The sequence below is a fragment of the Mercenaria mercenaria genome, chromosome 1, assembly GCF_021730395.1.
Source record: "Mercenaria mercenaria strain notata chromosome 1, MADL_Memer_1, whole genome shotgun sequence".
NCBI classification, from domain to species: Eukaryota; Metazoa; Mollusca; class Bivalvia; order Venerida; family Veneridae; genus Mercenaria; species Mercenaria mercenaria.
This window is the reverse complement of record NC_069361.1, coordinates 42,707,710-42,731,334: the sequence shown is the minus strand read 5'-3', so window position 1 is coordinate 42,731,334 and position 23,625 is coordinate 42,707,710. Positions and strand designations below refer to the sequence as shown.

The 23,625-nt window shown below is 34.3% G+C and overlaps 1 protein-coding gene across 7 annotated transcripts in view; it reads left to right on the top strand.

Moving 5' to 3' along the window:
• LOC123540793 (TOG array regulator of axonemal microtubules protein 1-like) overlaps window positions 1-17,082 on the top strand; it is a 57,874-nt gene extending 40,792 nt beyond the window's left edge. For all 7 annotated transcript variants that reach the window (XM_053545492.1, XM_053545480.1, XM_053545477.1 and 4 more), the window contains 11 exons: window positions 1,402-1,507; window positions 2,823-2,969; window positions 3,789-3,981; window positions 5,527-5,675; window positions 6,327-6,485; window positions 7,089-7,215; window positions 7,994-8,094; window positions 8,776-8,950; window positions 9,518-9,734; window positions 10,260-10,346; window positions 10,724-17,082. In XM_053545492.1, coding sequence (XP_053401467.1) covers window positions 1,402-1,507; window positions 2,823-2,969; window positions 3,789-3,981; window positions 5,527-5,675; window positions 6,327-6,485; window positions 7,089-7,215; window positions 7,994-8,094; window positions 8,776-8,950; window positions 9,518-9,734; window positions 10,260-10,346; window positions 10,724-10,983 — 1,721 coding nt within the window. In that variant the 3' untranslated portion in view covers window positions 10,984-17,082. The remainder of the gene's footprint in view (window positions 1-1,401; window positions 1,508-2,822; window positions 2,970-3,788; window positions 3,982-5,526; window positions 5,676-6,326; window positions 6,486-7,088; window positions 7,216-7,993; window positions 8,095-8,775; window positions 8,951-9,517; window positions 9,735-10,259; window positions 10,347-10,723) is intronic.
• Window positions 17,083-23,625: the final 6,543 nt, after the last annotated feature.

Sequence of the window (23,625 nt, the reverse complement as noted above, 5' to 3'; positions counted from 1 at the left end):
GTTTATGTTATATTTAGAAATAGATATTTTTGAAGAAAACATACCAAAAGATGAATTTTGAAAGCTCATTATATTATCAAACCTGTTTTGAATCAATATCAGCCATTTCTTTTTGCTTCCGCATATAGATTGAAAATAATTCAGCATCAGAATGAATATAACATGTTCATTAAAGCTGTAATTAAAATGATGAGACCTCCCATTTCCGGGCTACATATTGATTATCATGGTTCATTTGGTTACAGAGTAGCATATTTAGAACAAATTGATGGGTTTTCTGTCTTTTTCAATTAGGTTCAGGAAAAATTGCCTTACAAAACAATGTCGGAATTTTCTTCTTATCAAGAGATTTGAATAGATGACAAAATGTCTATCACTTTGCTTTTGATTACGTAGGCATGGAACTAACTGCATGTCAGTATTGATCAAAGGAATCTTATATTCTCCTGTTAATTAAGCATATAAATGGAAATAAATGGAAAGCAGAGACTACCGAAAATGTTCATCCAGTTGAAAATTTTTTTTTTGCATAATTTTTTTTTTTTTGCAAGAAAAAAAGCAATATTTTTTGTTTGGAAAGTGAGTTTCTGGAAAGGGGAATTTTATTTAATGAACTACAAAATCTACAAAAAGTATTCATCCACAAATAATTATGATTACACAGTATGGAATTTGTGCTCACAGAAAGTGACAGCTTGCCTGATAAATGTCTTTGAAGCAAAATGTCTTTCTTTTAATCATGAAAATATTGATTTAAATACTGGTATGTTACAACATTAAGAATGTGTGAGTGTTCTTGCAAGTGCTTCACTACATAATAGAGCTTCAGTCTCGAGGGCATAATGGAAAACTGTTGAATATTGTTTTTTATAGGGGAAGGCCTAAAGAATTAAGTAAAGGTTTTGTTTTTATTCAGAAAGAGCTTTCAGTAGTAAGTAATGTTAAATAAAAAAAAATGTAGGAAAAAAGCTATTCACTGAGTATTTATAGAACACCAGTATGTAGAAAAGTCATATAAAGCTTATCAGCTGATAGCATAGTTGTGTATGATAAAGTCGTAAAATATCAACTGAAGTAATATTAATCTATAATTTTGATATTTAATATATGTTCCTGTCTGTTTTAAAGATTTGAAACTAATGTTCATCTGTGTGACTTTAAGTTACTTGAAACAGTTTTTCATTCAATACCTTTTTTGAAGCACTTTGATGTAAATCACCGAAATGAAATTTAATCCAAAAATCAATTAATTTTATATTAAGGTTTGAAATCCTGGAATTCATATCCCCACAAAACAGCCGTTTTAGCCAAAACTGCAAAATTTTATGCTCATGAAAGAAAATGATTTTGCAGAAACTGTACTTTTGATGCATTATGATCTGTAAATTTTTCTTCTTTCAGCTTTATCAATATCGGGTGCTGGTTCTGGTTCTGGGTCGCAATCGGGTACCAATACTCCGAAAACCCGAGCATCACCATCCCTTACACCGAGGAAGAAAAGTAAACCGTAAGTTAACCTATCAATATTAAATGTAGCCATTCCGTAACAGATAATGTATTGATGTATAACAAGTCCCTTTAGGGAAAACATTAAAGAAACAGTAACGGCATAATGTATGTTTTGTTACTTGATCTGTTTGCTACAACTGCACTGAAGTCTAGATTACCAAGTCTCAGGATAGTTGTATGGAATAGTCGAGAAATGTTTTGGTATAATAAGCTAATTTTGCTGTCACATTTGTAGTGGTTTTGAATTATTGAAGCTGTTTATTATTTTTTTTTTCTAAAGAATTCATGTTAATTGTCAGAGTTTGTTGTCATTTAAATTAAGAACATTTGAATATGTACTTGTCTTGCAAAAACTTTATCTACAAAACGATAATTGGAAGTTTTGTGAATCTTTAGCCTGCTGGCGGCAAGTGATTCTGCCTTTGCGACCAGTGCAGACCAAGAGCAGCCTGCACATCCGTGCAGTCTGATCATGGTCTGCACTGGTCGCTATTCAGTCAGTAAATTTTCAGTGAACTCCCCTTTGAATAATAAGTGGTACTGCCCAAATTGAATAATGGGCCAGTCCATTTTAGAAATTTAGCAGGGTGAAAGTTAAACTTCTTGTCTCTGAATCACTTGCCCCTCACCTCAGTAGGTAAGAGTGCTGCTTGTACCTTTATGTGAGGGAGCCATCAAAGTGAGGCCATTCTGACCTGGGTCCCAGAAGTATATTATTTACAGGCTGAAGACAGCTATTGTTAAACCTTTCGGTCAAAATGGCTATTTCACTTGGACATTAATTTGTGGTATACCAAATGTGAAGAAAAAAGATTATATAATTGTGTTTATTGGAGTTTAATATTGTGGATTAAATTGGTCAGCCACCAGGAAGATCAGACCTTCACAAGTAATAATGATTTTATAATAAAACTCTCTTTTTTTTTTTTGCTATAAAATGCTCTGTTAATGCTAATATGTGTGTGTCCTTTTATATATCTATAATTGTAAACAAAAAGGAGGTTGAGACTTTGTAACATGAACCATATTGATTTCCTATATTAATGCTGATGAAAATAAATGGAAAAGTTCTGTTTCATTGTGTACAAACAGAAGATTTTTTTTTTTTAATTCATCAGTGACGATACTTGCAATTAGTTATAAAAGATATAAAAGTAGAAGAGACTATGATCGGAAATTACCTTGTGAATTTTTGCTTTCTTTGACAAAAGATAAAAAGTTGAAGATAATGCTATTAGGAAATTGACTGGTATTTGTTTTATTGCTGACAATATTGTCAAATATGGTAATATGTTGTTTTTTGTGTTTTTTAGGCAAATGGATGCGACAGACTCTAGTCATCCCCTGTCTGCCTCATCGCGTACACCCCTGGAGTCGGACAACCCGGAAGATTGGAAACCATACAAGGATCCGGAGTTGGCATTACGGCAAGCACAGAAAAATATTGCTCAAGATGATTGGTATGCAGTTTTGATCTTTTTTCCCAACAGAAAATGGCAGATTGAAACTAGATATTTTTTATCCTTGTTTGCAACAGTCATACTCATTTTGTAAAGACCTGGCTCTGAAGTACATGTAGTATTATGTTTTGGTGAATGTACACCCTTATAAGTCTTCTTTTACCTTAATTAGCCAGGTGATGTCTTGATTGCACTAAATAATTGAGCCGTGCTATGAGAAAACCAACATAGTGGCTTTGCGACCAGCATGGATCCAGACCAGCCTGCGCATCCGTGCAGTCTGGTCAGGATCCATGCTGTTCGCTTTCAAAGTCTATTGCAATTAGAGAAACTGTTAGCGAACAGCATGGATCCTGACCAGACTGCGCGGATGCGCAGGCTGGTCTGGATCCATGCTGGTCGCAAAGCCACTACGTTGGTTTTCTCATGGCACGGCTAATATTATCCATGCAAGAAGATAAATTTATCAAGTATTTTTATGGGTAACATATAGACTCATAAATTTTGAGGTTTAAATTTAGGAACGTTTATTTTAGTGGGTAGGAAAAAGTTGGTTTGATAGATGTACATACAGTCTATGATACAGGAGAAGTAACATTGCTTGTCAGATATAGCGTGTAATTCAGCTAATTTTTATTGGTAGATAATTTAGGCGGGATGAAACAGTTGCATGTGAACAGAAGTGGTTGCTAAAGTCTAGACTTTGATATTATGCTATGTTGATAATTGGATGTTTCATCTTGTGTTGTAAAAGTAAACTCTGTTAGTTTAAGTTAGCTGTTGGTATACCGTTACTTAGATATTCCTTTCCTCTTTTAGGGAGACAAAATGTGGCGGAATCAACAGTATTCGTCGTCTGTCGGTTTATCACAAGGATGTATTAATATCTAACCTTCATCCAGTCATTGTAGCACTTCTTGGTGAAGTTAAGAATCTAAGATCTCAGGTGTCAAGACTCGCCATTGTTTGTGTGGGAGATCTGTTTGGTAGCCTTACAAAACAGATGGACACGGTAAGTGCTTAAACCTCATTCTTTACGATCTTTTACATCTGTCAGATTTTATATGTGTGCTTGTTTTGTTAAGTTTATATGATCGTGTAAGCAGATGTGTTTTTCCTTTATTTTAGTGTGTTGTACTTTAAGTATATATGTACTGTAGCAAATACATGTATTCCTAACTCACCTGAGCAAAAAGTGCTCAATGTGAGCTATCTTGACATCTCAATATCCATTGTCCTTTGTATTGTGACATCCACAAGTTTACTGTTAAATTTCTAGAGGTAACATTTTTAGCCAAGTCATAAATGCAACTTGGTCAGAATGTTTCCTTCAGTAGCTCTGGGATGAATTTCAAACTGGGTCATTTTGGTTTACAAACTAGGTCTTTAAGTCAGAAAAGTATAAAAACAAAGGCCACATTTTCTACCTGATCTTCGTAACACTCAGTCAGAATATATATATATCTGTATGAAATCTAGGTCAAGTTTTAAACTGGGTTACCAAAGGTCAAATTACAGAAAAACCTTGTTTATACTCTAGAGGCCACATTTTCTTCTTGATCATTCTTAAAACTTGTAAGAATGTTTGTCTCTATGACTTTAGGCCAAGTTCAAATCCAAAACTGGGCAACTTTAAGTTATTAAACTAGGTCACTTGATATAGTCATAGAAAAAACTTCAGACACCACATTTAATTACATTTCTACTTGATCCTCATTAACCTTTACCTTGCTAAATTTCTATAATGAACTTGTCCATCTTCCAATTTGGACAGTACCATTAACTGTTAAAAGGGGTGCTTACCAAAAAGGTACTGGCTGAATAGTGAACAGTGATCATGATCAGACTGCACAGATATGCAGGCTGATCATGATCTACACTGGTCACAAAGGCAGAGTTAATCATGTCCAGCATGATAAGGGTTAAGCTTTGTCAAGATATTTGTCAGTATAAAATCTAGATCAGGTTTGAAACTTGATCATCTTAGGTCATAACTAGGTCAATAGGTCAAATAGTAGAAAACCTTGTTATAGCTGCAGAGGCCACACATTTTCACCTGATTTTCATGAGACTGGGTTAGAATGACTGCCTGTGTAAAGTTTAGGTTAAAATTGTAACTGTGTCACATTGGTAAAAAACTAGGTCACTAGGACAAATCATTGAAAAACGTTGTTAATGAACTACCTGATGACATAAAACATGGTCAGAATATTTGTTTTAAATGAAATCTAGATCAGAGTAGAGGGTAAGAACTAGTTCTGAGCCTTCAGCGCCCTCGTGGTTTTTCTTGTTTGCTCGTTCAATTACGCCAGTTAAGTAAATATGTCATTTATCTCTGTCAGTGTGTTTTGTTTGATTTTGCAAGAGATAGCTGCATGCTTCAAATTAATAGGAAATTAAACAGATTGTTCTGCTGATACCAGGAAGCTGCTGATTAAAACTAAATCGCAACTGCAATTATGGTTTATTATTTCACAATGAATCAGGTGTCGGAAAAACTAATTTGAGAAAAAAATAGTTTTTTTCAGGAGAAAAATGATGTGTTTTATCTTTGAAGGATCTTGATATGGTCGTCAGAGGTTTGCTGGCAAAGAATGGCGAGAGTAACGGATTTATCCGTGAAGATTCAGAACGAGCATTGCAAGCCATGGTAGATGGAGTCACGCCACAAAGAGCTCTTGTTGCTCTTATTGCCGGTGGTGCTACGTGAGTTGCTTTCAGATTTAATTTAGATATAATTACAGAGGTGGTGATTTCTTACTGCCATAGGTTTTTGGAAAATTTTCTTTGTTGTTAGTAAACATGATAAAGGAGGCAAAATTTATCAGAGAAATTAAGCTCTTGTTTGAAGAGTTCTGTTTTACGTGCACTTTTTGTCTATTTCTAAACTGTTCTGAATAAGACCTACAGTAAAACCTTTTAACAGTACATCCAAGAAGATGTCTTTCCCACTAGATAAAATATTAAGTAAATTAACCTTTACAGAGCAACAGCCTCTGTACAACAAAAACATTTTTGTTTTACCATTAGTGTTAACTCTAGAGTCTTTTCATTGTAATCTTAGCACTGATGCCACATTCAGCATTAAACTATGGATTATGATTGCAGATAAATTACATTATTAAGTCACTCTTAAGAAGTCGCCATTTTTTACCAGGAAGTGCTTTTGAACGTTTATTTTATAGATGAAAAGAGCGCTATAAAAATCTGGTAAATAATAAAAAAAGTGGACTTTGAACTGACAAGAAACTTTTCTTAACAAGCTGAAAATACTAGATTATTTTAGTAAAATGATTATTAACTTAACATGCTAGCAGATCAGTGACATATGATCATCTTTCTTTTGTTTACCTACAGACATAAAAATATACAAGTGAGAAGGACGACGGCTCATTTCCTGGTTATTATTGTGCAGCGGTTAGGACCAGGACGTATTTTGTCAGGAATTAAGGATGTGACTGATCGTATAATTCCGGCTGTAGCACAGTTCTCAATGGATAGCTCACAGGAAACTAGGTAATACTACTTTGGAAACTAATAACATTTCAGTTTATGACTACTCAAAAGGCCCATTGCTGTAAAACAAAACTGGATTCATCTTGGCACAACCTAATGGTAGATTTCCAGCTTCGTAGGGGGAGGTCAAGGATTCGTCTTACCAGATATGAAAAGTGGTACCAGTAGCTCTGTTGCTTGGTGCTCAGCATTTAAAAATGGAAACCGGCCTATTCTTTTATACCCTAATGGTAATATATACCATCAGGAATGAGGTGCCAAGAGGGATTGATACAAGTTATAAAGTGTGTTTCACAGTCAAGCTAAAAGAAATGCTAATATACACTTAGAACTGATCAAAAATCCAGAAAGCAGTAATCAGTCTTAGTAAGTACAAGTAGTAAGAACTTTTCTCTACAACTGTTAACTGGACTTGGCCTTTTACAGATGATTTTTGCCTAAGTTAGTAGTAATTTTTTGGTTGAATTGCCTTAATTGAATAGGAGTGTAGTCATCTGTACATCATGTAAAGAAAACAAAACCTAATGGAAATTCTGTCCCTTATGATGCAGGAATAAATTGTGTTTTCTTACTAATGCCAAATGTGTAAATTTTGATTTGCAGATACTATGGTCGTAAGATATTGTATACATTGATGACCCATCAAGACTTTGACAAGATGCTTGCGAAACATTTACCAAATAATACTCTCAGAAGTGTGAAGGAAATTGTCGAGTCGCTGAAAATCAAGGTACTCTTATCTTATAGTATGAGTTTCTTGTCAAATTGGATTTTTTATAAAATCCTTTAAGCCCAGTTAGTAGGTCTACTTATCCAAGTGGTTAAAGAAACTGGCTCCTCAATGTTGTGGGTCCAGAACCTCTCATAGAGTGTGGAATTCATTCATGTGAGGAGGCTACCACCTGGATTATGGAAGGTTGGTAATTCTACCCAGGTACCCACCCATGCCTAAAATAATGACTGAAGAACTGGTCCACCATTAAAAACAGGAGAGTCACCATTTGACCTAAAAATTGTGTCAGTGTGACTTAAAACACAATGGACCAAATAACCTGGTTAACCTTTACCCTGCTAAATTTCTAAAATGGACTGCAGTACTATGGTCTTTTATTCGATTTGGGTGGTACCACTTATTATTTGAAGGGGCGTTCATTGAAAATTTACTGACTAAATAGTTAACAGTACAGACCATGATCAGCCTGCACAGATGTGCAGGCTAATTTTGGTCTGCACTGGTTGCAATTGATGTTTCAGTGATTTTGCTTTCATCTTATAATTCCTAAAAATGTACAATAACCTTTAATCATCAGCACTTGTTATACTTTTTGTGGCAGTAGGACAAATGATATGATCGAAATTTCTGGGAATTTTAAGGGAAGTTAAAAAACATCTGACACATTAATTATTTACAGCCACTTCACTGTGTAATTAGGTCATAGAAGTTCAATGGTATTTACAATTGATCATGAATATTACATTAAAGAAATTTTTGTTTTTTTGTCGTTCAGGGTATCGGCGATGGTCCAAATGAGACATCCTCAGCACGTGGATGGAGGTCTGGTCACGGGAGTAGATCAAGCTCAGTGATACGTGGTAACTCGGCTAATAGGTATGTGTTTAATCAGTTCATCTAACACATGATTTAATGCCCATAAGATTGTGTGTGGTTACTTTAGTAGTTGAAAGTAATTGAAATGATGAATTTTTTAAATGAACACAGGAGACCAATAAACTCAGCAGTCCCATTTGATTGAAGCAGTTACCCTTTGTTGGCTAGCTGGAGTTGATCCAGTTCAGGGACATGTTGTACTGTATCAGTGTCTGATCTGTTTATGGGACATGTTAAGGTATAATATCTTGGAAATTTGCATTCTATTGAACTAACTTGTTGTCACTGGTATAGGTGAAGGTGATATAGAAGCTAAATTATAAACTTAAATTTTGTGCATCAAATCCCATTTTACCCAACTCGGCCATAAAAATGAGATTTTCCTTCCATTTTCTTGTGTACCTAGCAGGGAAAGTATACAATTATGAAGGTCACATTTTTCTGTTTTCATCATAATTTATGACCCGGTTTATTCTGTTTAGTATTTCTACAAGTTGCCAGGCAGACTCAATCAGTATTTAATTCACTTTTAGGTAACAACTTAAGAACTTTGTTCAAGAAGAATGTCCTGTTTTCTTCTGATAAGATCAGTAATATCATTCAGCTTACTAGTTAAAAGTAGCAGATGAAAAAAATTCCCTTGTCGTTGTTAAACTTAACAAGCTAATTTTTGTATTGCAGCGAAACACCAAAGCGTCGTAGTAATGCGCGTACAGATGATGCAACCATGGAAGAGATCAAGGAAGTGACAGCAATGATGTCTGCCAGTGATTGGAGAGACAGATATAAGGGAATAACCACCCTGCTTGAGATGTGTGAGATGAATGCCAACCTGGTAGCCAACAATGTAATTAAGGTAAAAAGACTTCTGGGTTTGGAAATGTGAGAACTTGGCGAAGTTTTCAGTTACCTGTTGGGATCAGGTCAGTTCCTGCCATTGCAGAACTGAAATTCTGTGAAATATTTTCATTTAATGAGCATAAAATTTCATGATTTTGCCCCAAACGCATATCTCAAGAGAGATACAAGTTTGTGGATTTCAACTTTAATACCAAGATAAAATGAACAATAGTTTTTGCTTGTTTATGGGGATTGATGCAACCACGAAGTCTTTGAAAATACGTCCCTCGTGATTTATTAATGATTTCCCAGTACTGTTGAATAACGATACTAAAACCATTAAATCAAAGTCTGTGAAATAATAAGACTAGGTTTTTGGTTGTCATTGATTATGTTGATAACAAGCTCTTGTTGTGATATATTTGAAACTAATTAAGAACAGAGGTTTAAAAAAAAAAATAGAGCTAAAACTTCAAATTAGTATAAATCACTTATTAAAACAAGGAAATTAGTACCATAGAATTATATTCTTAGAAGTTCCAGTTTATTGAGTTATATAGCCTTAGTTTCTTTTATGTTTCAGATATTTGACAAGTTCTTGCCGAGATTACAGGATCCAAACAGTAAGGTGAACTTGTACGCTCTTCAAGTGATGCTGCAGATAATACCCATATTGAACAACTCTCTCAGTTCCGTTATCAATATGGCAGTCGGCAATGTGTCTCCAAACCTTTCGTCCAAAAACAAGGAAATTAACCAAGCTGCAGTTGACATAATAGAAGCTTTACTAGAAAATTTAGGTAAGATTTTAAGGCTTTCTTATCAGTGGAATGTCCATGTAGGAATAGTTAAGGTTGCCGATATAAAATATTTTTTGCTGTGCACATTCTATTTGTCAAAGTCCTTCATAGAGCATAGAAATAATTCATCTGGGATAGCCATTGAGATGGCTGCAGACTATCGTAGGTTCTACCGAGGTGCCCGACTGGAACTGATAATTTGACGAGATGCTTCCACCACCTATAAAGCCAGACAGTCTCCATATCACTGTGGCAGTGTGACTTGAAACATAACAAAACCAAAAATAACTTTTGAAAATTTCAACTTGAACGATGTGTTTTCGAAAGGCTTGTCCTTTTACATACTTCCAAAAAGAAAGAAATTGAACCCAAGATGGATAAATGTATGCCTCTCTGGTCTACTACACCTAGTGAGGTATTCTGAAACTTGACGTCACAACAACATTGGTATTAAACGGTTTTATTTATTAATCAGATTTTCTCTGCAAATGCATATCTAGGACCGATCATAATTATTTGTTACAGATGGGTCCGTGCTAATCCAGCCAATGGCAAATCAGGCCCAGTCAGCTAGTGCTCGCAGTAAACCACATCTTGTTGAAGTTGTCGCTGGTAAGTTGTATTCAGGAAATTTTCTTTTGTTGTGTATACATGTTCTGTTACTTCTCAAGTCTTTTCCAAGACATGTTTATTTTCAGTGCTTCGTATTTGAGATAACTTTGGTAGCTGACCGGGAGTAAACCAGTTTTGGGATATTTTAAAAGATTCAGTTAAAGCAAAAAATCAGTATTATGAAGTCTTAGAATTGAATTCCAATTCCATGCACATTCCTTATTCACTTGGCTATATTAGGTAGTGGAACATAGTTATTTGATCACAAGGTCAAAAGTAAGTAAAAAGGCACACCAATTTCTTTTGAAAAACTAAGTTGCTGTGATGTTCTTATGTGCAGTTTAGTTCAGTGAGTTAAGAATTATTTTCTATTTCAGAATTGGTGAATCGAGTGTACCCAAAGAAAACAAAGCAGGTCATTTTGCACGTCTTGCCACTGTTGTGGCATCTCCTGGGGGCCACTAACAGTAGTGGGGCCATCCAAGGGGGCAGCTCAAGTATTAGAACAGCCACAGGCAAACTAGTAAACTCCCTTTATCAACATATGGGATCGCAGTTGATCGAGAGGGCATCCTCGGATCCTAATGTAACCCCACGACATATTCAGTTACTACAAGAGTTGATTGAGTACTCCTGAGACGATTCAATGGACAGGTTAAAAATGCCTGGAAAAAAACATAAAGAGTTAAGACTCTGAGTGAATATAGCCTTGGTTATCCGATGATATACTGTGGTAATACAATTGGAAAGAATGAACATTTTCGTTTAAATGTGTACAGAAAATTGTTTGTGTAGGCCATGCAACAATGTGCTGATTATGACAGCAACATCACTCGAACTTGGTATTTAGATAGCTTGAATCGATAGCAAACATTTAAAGGAAAAACTTGTGATAAGTTGGAGAGATTTATTTTGTATTTGAAGCAGAAAAGTTTTGGGCCAGTGAGCTAATCTGAATATTTTACTCAGTTTTGCTTGCAAAATGTTACTGAATAATTAAATTACGTGAAATATATGTTTTACGTGATTTTGGATATCAAGAGAGGATGCATTCCATGTTGTTTGGGGAAGATACGATATAAGAATTCCTTTTGTTGGTAAAGTGGATGTGATATCTGACGTTCTTTGTGTTGGAGATAGTGAAAAAAATGGATCACTTGGAATAGAATAGAATGGAACGGATCTTCAGTCTGATGTTGAAAAAACTATTTTGCACTGCATGTGTTACCTTAATAAGATATTTATTTAAATAAAATCATGTATTTTTGTAGATATTGTGTATTATTTAAAGCTTGTTAGAGATGTTTATATTGATAGATATTGACTGCTACCACTTTTCACCTATTGTAATGTTATTGAAGTTGAAGATACAGGTTTTTTTTTTTTTAAAGAATAAGGTCACAGATAAATTCAAAAGGTATTTTTACATGAATGTAAAATGTAACATTTGACTTAACTCATTGCCACATTATATTTCACCATTTGACAAGTTAATCGGGACTATTTCAGTTTGAAGTATTTATTATTTATAAGATGATCATCGGAATGAGCATAATGAAAGATTGGTCAGGGATTGCGGCAGGCACTTTACTTAGAAAAACATTTGATAAATTATTTTTGTTTTACATTTCATTGTTTTTATCAATCAGAGTAGGTAGATTATTTAGAAAAAAATTATTAGTTAAACTTAGTGGAATAAACAAATTATATAATCGTATGAAGTGCTGACCGCAGTCAGTATAATGAGTTCTGTATTTTCTTTCATTTGCTTCGGTTCTATTCACCCTAAACTACAGTTGAACCTGTTTTAGCAGTCACCTGTATTAAGCCACCAGACAACAAATTTTCAAAATTGGCTTTTGTTCAATTTTCCACCTGCTGTAAACAGCCTAATTTGGTCTCCCTGACTGGCTAATACAGGTTTTATGGTATACTGTATGTTGAAATTCGCATGCTTTGAAACTTTGGACGAACAATAGCGTAACCTGCAAAGTGATGGAATTTGTTTTCGGCAAGAAGACCAAGTTTAAGTTTTGTTTAAGACATGGGTGCAGTTAAAACTTATGTGATTTAATTTTATGTGCTTTGTTTTAAATATTTGTTTTTGCAATTCAGCCACAAGTTTGGTTATTTATTTTTGAATCATTCTTAATTATATTTGCATAGTTCTATTTATGTTTATTTTGCAAGTGCTCCTGTAAATGTATAGGGTTATGTTTTATCTGATTCATTTTAATGTATTCATTCAAGAAAGAATGCTGTTAAATGCTTTATTAATATTTTAGTCACAAGCTTTTACGGAAGCTAGGGATTGTTTACAATTTAGCTGTGATAAATTCATGAACGCACATAGCCAGTCAGTACGTTTAACAAAGGTTTGTATTTTATTATGTTTTATACAAGAATTTTTGGTTTGAATGAATATTTTTTTTTTTGTATATAAACATGTCCTTTAAATGTGCCAGTTAATATAGGCATTGTCAAGAAAACTAGTATAAGGAAAGAATTCTGACAGTAACTGTTAAAAGAAAAAACAACTTTATTGATTAAGTGGAATAAATTTCAGAATGCAACTGCTATTAATACAAAACAAAATTTGATAATAAAATTTTATTTACATGTTTATTTCAAAGTGCTTACATGGCGACTGAGAAAATTCAGTAATTGAGTAGGGAAACATATTTGTATCAATTTTATGATATTTTTCATAGTGTAAATTTTAGAACATTTTTTTCAACATGGTTATACCATCGTAGGTTTTAAGTCTTTAGTAAATTCAAGAGGATCCTGGTGTTTGTTTTCACTGCGTATTGTGTTGTGTAACTTTACACAGTGTGAAGAGTTGTATATACTGGGTAAAGAGTTGTTTATACTATAAAAAGAATTGCATACACAGAGTATAGTGTTGTTTATACCACAAATAGTTGTATATACTGTGTATAGAGTTGTATACATTGTGTGCAAGGCTGTTTACATTGTGTTTAGAGTTGTTTACACCATTTATAGAGTTGATGACACCATGTTTAGGGTTGTTTACACTGTGTATAGAGTTGTTTACACTGTGTATGGAGTTGTATACACTGTATAGAGTTGTTTACACTGTGTATGTAGCTGTATACGCTGTATAGAGTTGTTTCCACTGTGTATGGAGTTGTATACACTGTATAGAGTTGTTTACACTGTGCAGGGAGTTGTATACACTTTATAGAGTTGTTTACACTATGTATAGAGTTGTATACACAGTAGAGTTGTTTACGCTGTGTATGGAGTTGCATAATTTTGCATTTCTATCATTGTATTGTTATTCCGTCCAGATTTTATCTTTACATTTTGTACATATCGATGTAGCATGTTTAGAAAAGATCACAAGCATACTTTATTCTCGGCATTTTAAGCAAATCATGGCATACGATGTTTAGAAAGATAGTCAGGAAGTGTGTTAAGATTCACTACAAAAGAAGTATGAAGGGGCTGTACTCTGTAAAACCAGATAAATGCTGTTCAGGTTGCACCTTGTTTTAAGGGAGCTCTATAAAATAAAGACAGAGCTTGATATTTACTTTTACCATAAAATCAGAAACATTTGGCAGGGATTTTTTTTTTTTTGTGAATTTACATTTCTGGTTATTACACGAAAATTATTTGTTGAAAAAATCTTCCGATTTTAATTGCTGTTTAGGGAAAAATTTACAACTTACACAAAGATTAATTCTTGTGTAAGCTATTTCTAAATTTTGTGCAGTTTTGATTACATGAAAATGTCCTATTTTACAGTAGTTCTTTATTCATAAGAATGCACAGCATATCAACACAGAGTTGTGATAATTCCAAGCTGACAGTCTCCAGGGAATGTGATAGATTTGTTTTATACTTCTGCGAGATACGTTCACAAATAAACTTTTTTAACATGATATAAGATCTTGTTTATTTTAATCATAAATGTTACTTTGAAGTTAAAGGCTTACATTTTAATTGTAGAAAAATATGTAATTTTACTTTTCTAATGTACTTGCCCTGTCAGCTTACAGAAAACGACATTTTTGATAATACATAGATATGTAAATCTAATTGAGAATAGAAATGAAATAGTTTATTTCTAGTAAGAAATTATTATATATTATATTTACAAGTTAAATTTTGAAAGACATATCACTGACTTTGTGCCTTGTTGAAGGAGAGATTGTTTGGGTGTTTCATTTTACCTCACTTGTGAACACTGTCACAAAATACATTTTTATTTTCACGTTAAGATATACATTTCTGCGGTAAGTTTTACTTGACCGCTATAAATTATTCTCTATTACTGTGATTGCATGCTGCATTATAATAGTCAAGGCCAGGAGGAAAGGGTTGAATGCAGGGCTTCAAAATAAGTGCCAAGAAAACGGATGGCACAGAAAACTTAAATACAGCTGTTCTGTTAAGCATTTCCAGGTTTATTTTCCTCAGTGAGATTGATATAATTTTATATATTTGATAGGATAGTGCCAGTCAGTATACACCTAATAGATGGTTGAAGTTTTTTAAACCAAATTTTGTTACAAGCATGAATTGTTCAATATTCGTTTGAAATTTTTTGCATCTTTAAACAAGATCAGAAAGGCATATCCTAACAAAGACATTAGTTTTCCATCCTGTTCAGAAGCCTTTTATATGTTGAAAAGTAAAGATTAGTATTTGTTCACATGAAGAACACTGCTGAAATTCTTAATCCTGTAACCTTGACCATTACCATCTGTTATTTGTTAAATGTTGATATTTGAATACAATGTATATAAAAGATATTTATACTAGGTGTCATATGATCATTGTATCTATATATAGATTAGAGCAGGCGTGGTATATCATAGCAAATTATAACAAGAGTCGTATCATCATTTTTTTTTCAAAAAAAAATCGTTAATTGTTTCTCGTTAGTCATTCTCTGTCTCAGTGTAAGGAGTGAGTATAACTATTTGATCCTTGCTTTGTTTATCAGTAAAAGATTGTGCTTGGGAAAACGAATGACTGTTTCGTTTTTCTTACATATATGATGAATTTTACCGAGACTGGATTCGGTATAATATATGAACGGTTTAAGAAATTTGTTACATATATTGTGAAATCACATTCCTGTTATGGAAAATATTGCCATATGAATGATAGGAGAAAGTTTGCAGGCAAAATTGTATCGAAAACAATTACTGTAGCTAAAAATAAACTACATGTAAGAAATATTCCTAACCTTTAGCCTGCTGGTGGCATATGATTTTTCCTTTGCGGCCAGCGCAGACCCTAAGTCCATGCAGGCTGATCATGGTCTGCGCTGTTCACTGTTCAGTCTGTAAATTTTCAGTGAACACCCCTTCAAGTAATAAATGGTACTGCCCAAATTGAATGATAGACCGGTCTATTTTAGAAATTTAGCAGGGTAAAGGTTAAGCAGGTAATTTTGAAGTGAAAATGGTGTTTGTTCATGGATATTCTTTTTAGAAGTAGTACAGTGAATATAATGATTAGAAAATATAAACAAAATTGTTAAAGGAGATAAATTTATTTGGGCAGTTAAAATCTTATTCAATCACTGTCCCATTTAATATGAAACCGATTTTCAGGTTTTGCAATACAACTGATGTTTGTTGGTGTATAATTTGAGATTTTCTTATAGTTACAAGATTAAAGGAAAGAAGTTCAAATGCTTTTTGCAGCTCATGTAGAACAGTAATTACTATTGTTGGTGAGTCATAGAGTTTCTTGAATGGTTTATTTGTCTTTCTTTCTTTCCAGTTACTTTAGTCAGTAGTTCAGCTTGTTATGTATGTCAACAGACTGATAGGACTGAAAAAATAGAGCCAAGTTGTCATATTTCAAACTCTGTTTTATAATTTAAGGTAATTGGCATTTTGGCTTGAAACGAATTCAGATTTAGTTTAAGGTATTAGATACCTAATAGTGTACCTCCAGTTGAAGAGTATTCAATTCCTACCATAAACCTACTTTTGACTTAAATTTTTCGAGGGGGCATAGGTTATGCAAAATTTATTTTTAGAAGAAAAACAGCACGGTAAAAGTTGTTTAAAAATTGCAACACAGTGCAAAACAAGGTCAACTTTAAGAATATACCAAGCGAATGCCATTTTTTAAACATTTCTATTAGGTGTCTAATACCTTAAGATCTTTTAAGAATAAACGGTGTATCTGTTGTCAGAGTAAAAGTTTTATGACAAACTACTAAGATTGAAAATTCAGTGCATGAAAGTTTTAACAACATATTTTTAAACAGAGCAAAATGGTAAAAAAACTTCTATCAATTTGCAGTGAAATTGTTGTAAAATTCCCAAATGGTTAATTGCTGAATGAGCTTTTTTCGTATTTGTTGTAATCAAAGCACTTTGATGATTAAAATTGAAAAAAAAAAGATCAGTAGCAATGTCTGAACAGAGAAGATGAAAGTAATGGAAGTAATTAGGACAGAATATTTTTTAGAAATCAACGATACGGTATTAAAGAGATGTTACAATTCTGATTAAAATTATTCAGTATTGCTTTGAGTAACGACCGTAACCCGAATTGATTAATTGACAAGATCGTAATCTCTGTATAATAGATGACAACTTGGCATGTACGCATGTGAAATTGAATATATGATTTAATTTTTCAGCTTGCTCAATCTCTTTGTATTATCTTATGATCATCCTATAGACACCCTAATTATTTGTGTTGACAGACATTATGAAAAGTAAAGTATTGAATATTACGACTTTGTCTTTGTTGTTATATTCCTTGTTTAAAACTTAAGTTAGTCGCCATTGAGTTGAACGCTGCTTGGAAGACATAAATATTTGCTGTACATAGGTTGTTGTTTATGAGAGGTTAATTATGCTCCCTCTCTAGTATATTGGGAGTATACTGTTTTTTGTTTCTGGTGAATAACTAGAGAACACTATGTCTTGGTCTCGTAATAGTCAAGCTTCATAGGATGATAGCCTATGGTCAGTAGATGACACTTACTGTTAAGGTCAAGGTCACAGTAACCTTGGGACAAATTACTCCACTCAATAAGTAAAGATCTCTGGCTTACAGCTGTCTGACTTTTTAGGATGATTGCCTGAGGTCAGTAGATGACCCCTCTTGTTTTGAGGTCAGTAGGTCAAAGATCAAGGTCACATTAATAGTTAGACTGACAATGGGTTCCACTCTAAGTAAAGGCAGATTTGGCCTATAGTGGTCAATTTTTATGGGATGATTGCCTGTGGTCAGTAGATGACTCCTATCGTCCAGGGTTAGTACGACAAAGGTCAAGGCTCAATGATCTTGAGAACGAAAACAGTTCGTGCTCAAAAGTGAAGAACGCTTTGACTTGCAGTTATCAAACTGTAAGATGATGGCCTGTAGTCATTAGATGACAGCAATTGTTTTGGGGTCAGTAAGACAAAGGTCATAGTGACCTGGAGACTGAAAACATATTCTGCTCAATAAGTAAAGAATGTTTTGACCTACAGTTGTTAAGCTTCATAGGATGTTGGCCTGTAGTCGGTAAATGACCCCTATTGTTCTGTCGTTTGTCCAAGATCAGTTACACCGACTTGAGACTGATAACAGTTTCCAATCAATAAGTAAAAACTGCTTTGGCCTGCAGTAGTCCAACTTCATGCTTGCCTGTGGTCAGTAGATGGATCCATTTTTTTCCCGGGTCAAAGGTCACCGACATCAAGCCTGAAAATAGTTCATGCTCATTAGCTTAAGAACCCTTTTGGCAATCTGCCTTCAAACTTCATAGGATGATATTGCCAGTAGCTACTGTTCTTGGGGGACAGTAGGTCAAAGGTTGGGTCATAGTAACCTTGAGACTAAAAATAAGTTTCAGCTCAATATCTTAAAAGAGTGTTTTGACTATAGTCCACAAACTTCTTATGATGCCTGCCTGTGGTCAGTAGATTACCCCTATTATGATGGAGGTCAGTAGGTCAAAGTAAATCTTGGGACTGATAGTGGGACAAGTCATCATTGGGGATGGGCATGTGTGTTGAACAAACAACTCTTGTGTACTAAGAATTTTATCTTAATGGAACTAAAAATATCTGCCTTTGTTACTTTGTAGGAAGGTTTTTGCTGTTCAGAGATGTCATAAGCAGAGTGTATACTGTATCTGTTTTATTGACTTCGACTGTTGACTCTGATTATGCAAATTACATGTATGCAGAAATTGTTACTCAGTTCGCTGATTCACAACAAGTAACCCTAACCATAACACAAGTGTCCTAGCTTGTGACCCCTGCCAGTTTGAGTCTCATTGTGGTTAACATTTGTGTACATTTTTTCAATGAAATCCATTTTATTACTGTAAAATCATTTAATTTCGTGGGCATGAAATTTCATAGTTTTGGTCGAAACGGCAATTCCATGGGTATATAAATTCGTGGATTTCAACTTTTGAATATATTATGAATGGGAATTTTACTCGTTCGTTGGGATTAAATTTCGTGGATTGATTCCACCACGAAAATTAGTCCGCAACGAATATTAATGAATTCACAGTATTCAGAAGTTTGAGCTGAGAGATAAGGTGTTTTGGACAGTAGGACTACAAATGTACAGTCAAATCCCTAAGCCTCATTTCAGGGGCTTCAAAATGGCTTTACTGCAAAGATGTTGTTTGGCCTAATTTATTATTCAATTAGTAGCCCTGTGGCAAAACTTGTTCCAATAAAAGAATTTTCAGATTCTGTAAAATCATTTATATACATGGAGGCCTTACTTTCGTGTATTTCATGGTTTTATCAATTTACAAAATTAAATCCCAATGAACAGGTAAACTTTTTATTAATTTTATGTTCAAAATTTGAAATCCACATATTCATATCCCCACAGTATAGCCGTTTTGGTCAAAACCACTAAATTTCATGCCCACAATATTAAATGATTTCACAGTTACGTGTACAAGGTCTGTCAAAATTAAAACAAGAGGGTCATGATGACCCTGGATCACTCACCTGAGAAATATGAGCTACATGTTTCAAATATCAAGCTGATGATTTTTAGAAATTGTTTGGAAGATTTTCCGATGTACAATCAAGTAATCCCTGGGGCTGGGCCAATTTTACCCCGTGGGTCATGATTTCAACAATCTGTAGAGGTCCACTAGGCAATGCTACATGTCAAATATCTAAGCTCTAGGCCTTCTGGTTTATTTTTAGATTTTTTTTGAAGATTTTTCTATATACAATCAAGTAACCCCATGGGGCAGGGTCAATTTGACCCTGGGGGTCATGATTTGAACAAATTTTGTAGAAGTCTACTAGGCAATGCTACAAGTCAAATACCTAAGATCTAGGCCTTCTGGTTTATTTTTAGCAAATTCATGAAGATTTTACTATGTAAAATCGAGTGACCCCTGTGATGGGGTCAATTTTGACCCCGGGGGTCATGATTTGAACAAATTTTGTAGAGGTCCACTAGGCAATGCTACATGTGAAATATCTAAGCTCTAGGCCTTCTGGTTTATTTTTAGAAAATTTTTGAAGATTTTCCTATGTAAAATCAAGTGACACCTGGGACGGGGTCATGATTTGAACAAATTTGTAGAGCTCTAGGCCTTCTGGTTTATTTTTAGAAAATTTTGAAGTTTTTTCTTTGTACAATCGAGTAACCCCATGGGGCGGGCTCAATTTGACCCCAGGGTCATGATTTGAACAAATTTTGTAGAGGTCCGCTAGGCAATGCTGCATGTCAAATATCTAAGCTCTAGGCCTTCTGGTTTATTTTTAGAATTTTTTTGAAGATTTTCCTATGTAAAATCAAGTGACCCCTGGGGCAGAGCCAATTTTACCCCGGGGGTCAAGATTTGAACAAAGTTTGTAGAAGTCTACTAGGCAATGCTACATGTCAAATATCTAAGATCTAGGCCTTCTGGTTTATTTTTAGAAATTTTTTGAAGATTTTCCTATGTAAAATCAAGTGACCCCAGGGGTCATGATTTGAACAAATTTTGTAGAAGTCCACTAGGCAATGCTACATGTCAAATATCTAAGCTCTAGGCCTTCTGGTTTATTTTTAGAAAATTTTGAAGATTTTTCTATGTACAATCAAGTATCCCCATGGGGCAGGGTCAATTTGACCGCGGGGTCAAGATTTGAATAAATATTGTAGAGGTCCACTAGACAATGCTACATGCCAAATATCTAAGCTCTAGGCCTTCTGGTTTATTTTTAGAAATTTTTTGAAGATTTTCCTATGTAAAATCAAGTGACCCCTGGGGCAGGGTCAATTTTGACCCAGGGGATCATGATTTGAACAAATTTTGTAGAGGTCCATTAGGCAATGCTACATGTCAAATATCTAAGCTCTAGGCCTTCTGGTTTATTCTTTTTTTAAATTTGAAGATTTTCCTATAGAAATCTATGTAAAATCAAGTGACCCCTGGGGCGGGGTCAGTTTTGTGGTTTCAGACAAGGAAATTTTTAAAGTTTTTTTTCTATATAACTCTATGTAAAATTTGGGACCCCCGGGGTGGGGCCTCTTTTCACCTGAGGGGCATAATTTGAACAAACTTCCTAGAAGACCATTAAATGATGTTACATGCCAAATATTGAGGCTCTACGCTTTGTGGTTTTGGACAAAAAGATTTTCAAAGTTTTCCCTATATAAGTCAATGTAAACCATGTGACCCCCAGGGCGGGGCCATATTTGACCCTAGGAGGATAATATGAACAATCTTGGTAGAGGACCACTAGATGATGCTACATGCCAAATATTAAAGCCCTATTCATGACCTGTGGTTTTAGATAAGAAGCGATCACAATAGCTCACCCTGAGCCTTTGGCTCAGGTGAGCTTATTTATTTATTTGGGTTTTATGGCGCACCAACACAGAATAGGTTATATGGCACCAAACAGGACTACAAATTTTGGTTCCATATCTCATTTACATCGAAATAAAAACATGGTATGGAATCAAAATTTGCATACCTGCTGGAATCACAGAGTTACTGCAAAACCAAGTGTTAAGACCCTATTAGTCGCCTCTTACGATCATGCAAGGGTAAGGCAGTGGTTCCAATTCTTTTCATACACAGATCATCCCAGAACCACGTGAGCTAAAAAACCAACAATACAAGTAAATATTTAATCTGATTTTAATTATCTTTAGTATAACTAACACCAATAAATACATAATGCTGCTCCAATGCTATATACATGTAACAACGACAAGTAATAGGATAAAACCTATAATATAAATAATGCTGTGTTTCTTTTTATTATTAAAGGTAGTGTTAAATAACATTCTCTGCAACTGATATTATACTAAAATAAATATGTTTGAGCTAAACAAGTAAGTATTAAATGAACAAAGTGTATTATTTAATAAATAGATTAATTAACTTAAAAAATCCTTACAAGGATAAATTTATTTGTGAAATGTAGCTGAACCTGTGCTTAATACCACTTGTAAAAGAGAAAACAGTCAAATAAGCAGCCAGCCAAGACAGTTACATAATCTAGTTGTTTAAGACAAGTCGCTGCTTAAGACAAGTTGAACTAACAATAAGTAAACTGTGGAAGTGTACATACTGACTGCCTAAGGCAAGTGGCTGCTTACTGTAAGTGCCTGCTAAGGATAGTTTTACTGCACCTGGCCCCAGTTACTATCTGTACTTCATTTTAACGTGCGAATAAAGACCACATGCATATACAAACCATATTGTGGCTGTCTCTCAACATGGTTACTATACACAGGTTTGAGTGTAACTTAAAGACATGATTTTCTAGCTTGACTATTCAAAGAATTGGCAGAATGTTCATTGATGTAGGCGTCAAAATTTGATTTTGTATGTAAATTGGTATCCCATAACCACCAGCTGGTATCACAGTAACTACTAGTGATAATAATTTCAAATTTCATACACTTGTACACTAGCTGTTACGATCTGACATGCAGTACAAGAGTTCCATAGCTTTTTTTGGGTAAATTATGAAGTTATGCCCCTTTTTCAACTTAACAATTTTTGGGTAAGTTTTTGTATGTAAGCTGGTATTTCAGTAACTCTTGGGGGGAAACTGATAGAAACTTCACACACAAAGTTCTGCCCAATATGACAATCTAACATATAATGTACAGGTTCCATAACTGTATTTTGTTCTTTTACCTTTTTCCATTACCAAGTTTTGGGTAAGTTTTTGTATGTACTGGTTACTTTTTATCTCGGTAACTACTAGTGGGAATGGAATGAAAATTCACACTCTCGACCTGTGTGATATGACATGCAATGCACAGGCCCCATAACCCTGTTTTGCTTTTTCAGTGTGGCATTTTTTTGTAATCTGTTATTTCATTAAAGCCTCATAAGAAGTTCTATGACTCAAAATTGTTACCCCATTTTATAACTGCTTATGTCTATGATTTCATTATTTTAACATTTTTTATTGACAAATCTTTTGAATAGTCCAGCGTTGCTGTCCTCTGACAGCTCTTAGGTCACTTGCTTTACAATATATTCTGAGATAAAACTTTCAGAAAATTATGCACATTTCCTTCTTAATAATATCTTTTAACAAAATTTTAGGCAAGCAACTAGAAACAGCCAACTCACAAAATAAAATTTCATACATGTATGTGTAACATTTTTAATTCAAAATTCAGTAAGTACACTTTATCTTAAAATATAACCTAAGAAAAATACTTAATCACAATTACTCATTATGTAAGCACACACCTGTACTGAAATCAAAACCTCAAGAACAAGAGCTGTCCGCAAGACAACATGCTTGACTTTTCTCAGTGCTTGACTCTGAATTAGAGCTTTGCCAGTAAAACCTTTAACCAAAAAATTCTAAGTTAACAAGAGCTCATCGAACACGAAATGCCCCCCTTGATGCATACAGTAATTGCACAAGGAACAGAAATTATATGCTCACTGTAAACAAAGTTCATTCTGGTTTAATCTGACCTTGACCTTTAACCTATTAACCTAACAAGAGATTACAGAGTGATCTTGGCGCCATCCACTGAGCCATTTTTGAATGTTCCAAATTTCAAGACTTGTTCAAGGTCAAAATCAAGGTCAAATTTCATTTCGGTACAAAACAATGTGTATGTGGTCCATATTTGAAAGCTGTAGCTTGAGAAATGTGAAAGTAGGTCACAAGGTCAAAATCAAGGTCAAATTTTTTTCGGAACACAAAACTATGCATGTGGTCCAAATTTGAAGCCTGTACCTTCAGAAATGTGAAAGTAGGTCACTAGGTCAATCTTAAGATCAAAGTTCATATCAGTACACAAAACTATGCATGTGGTTCAAATT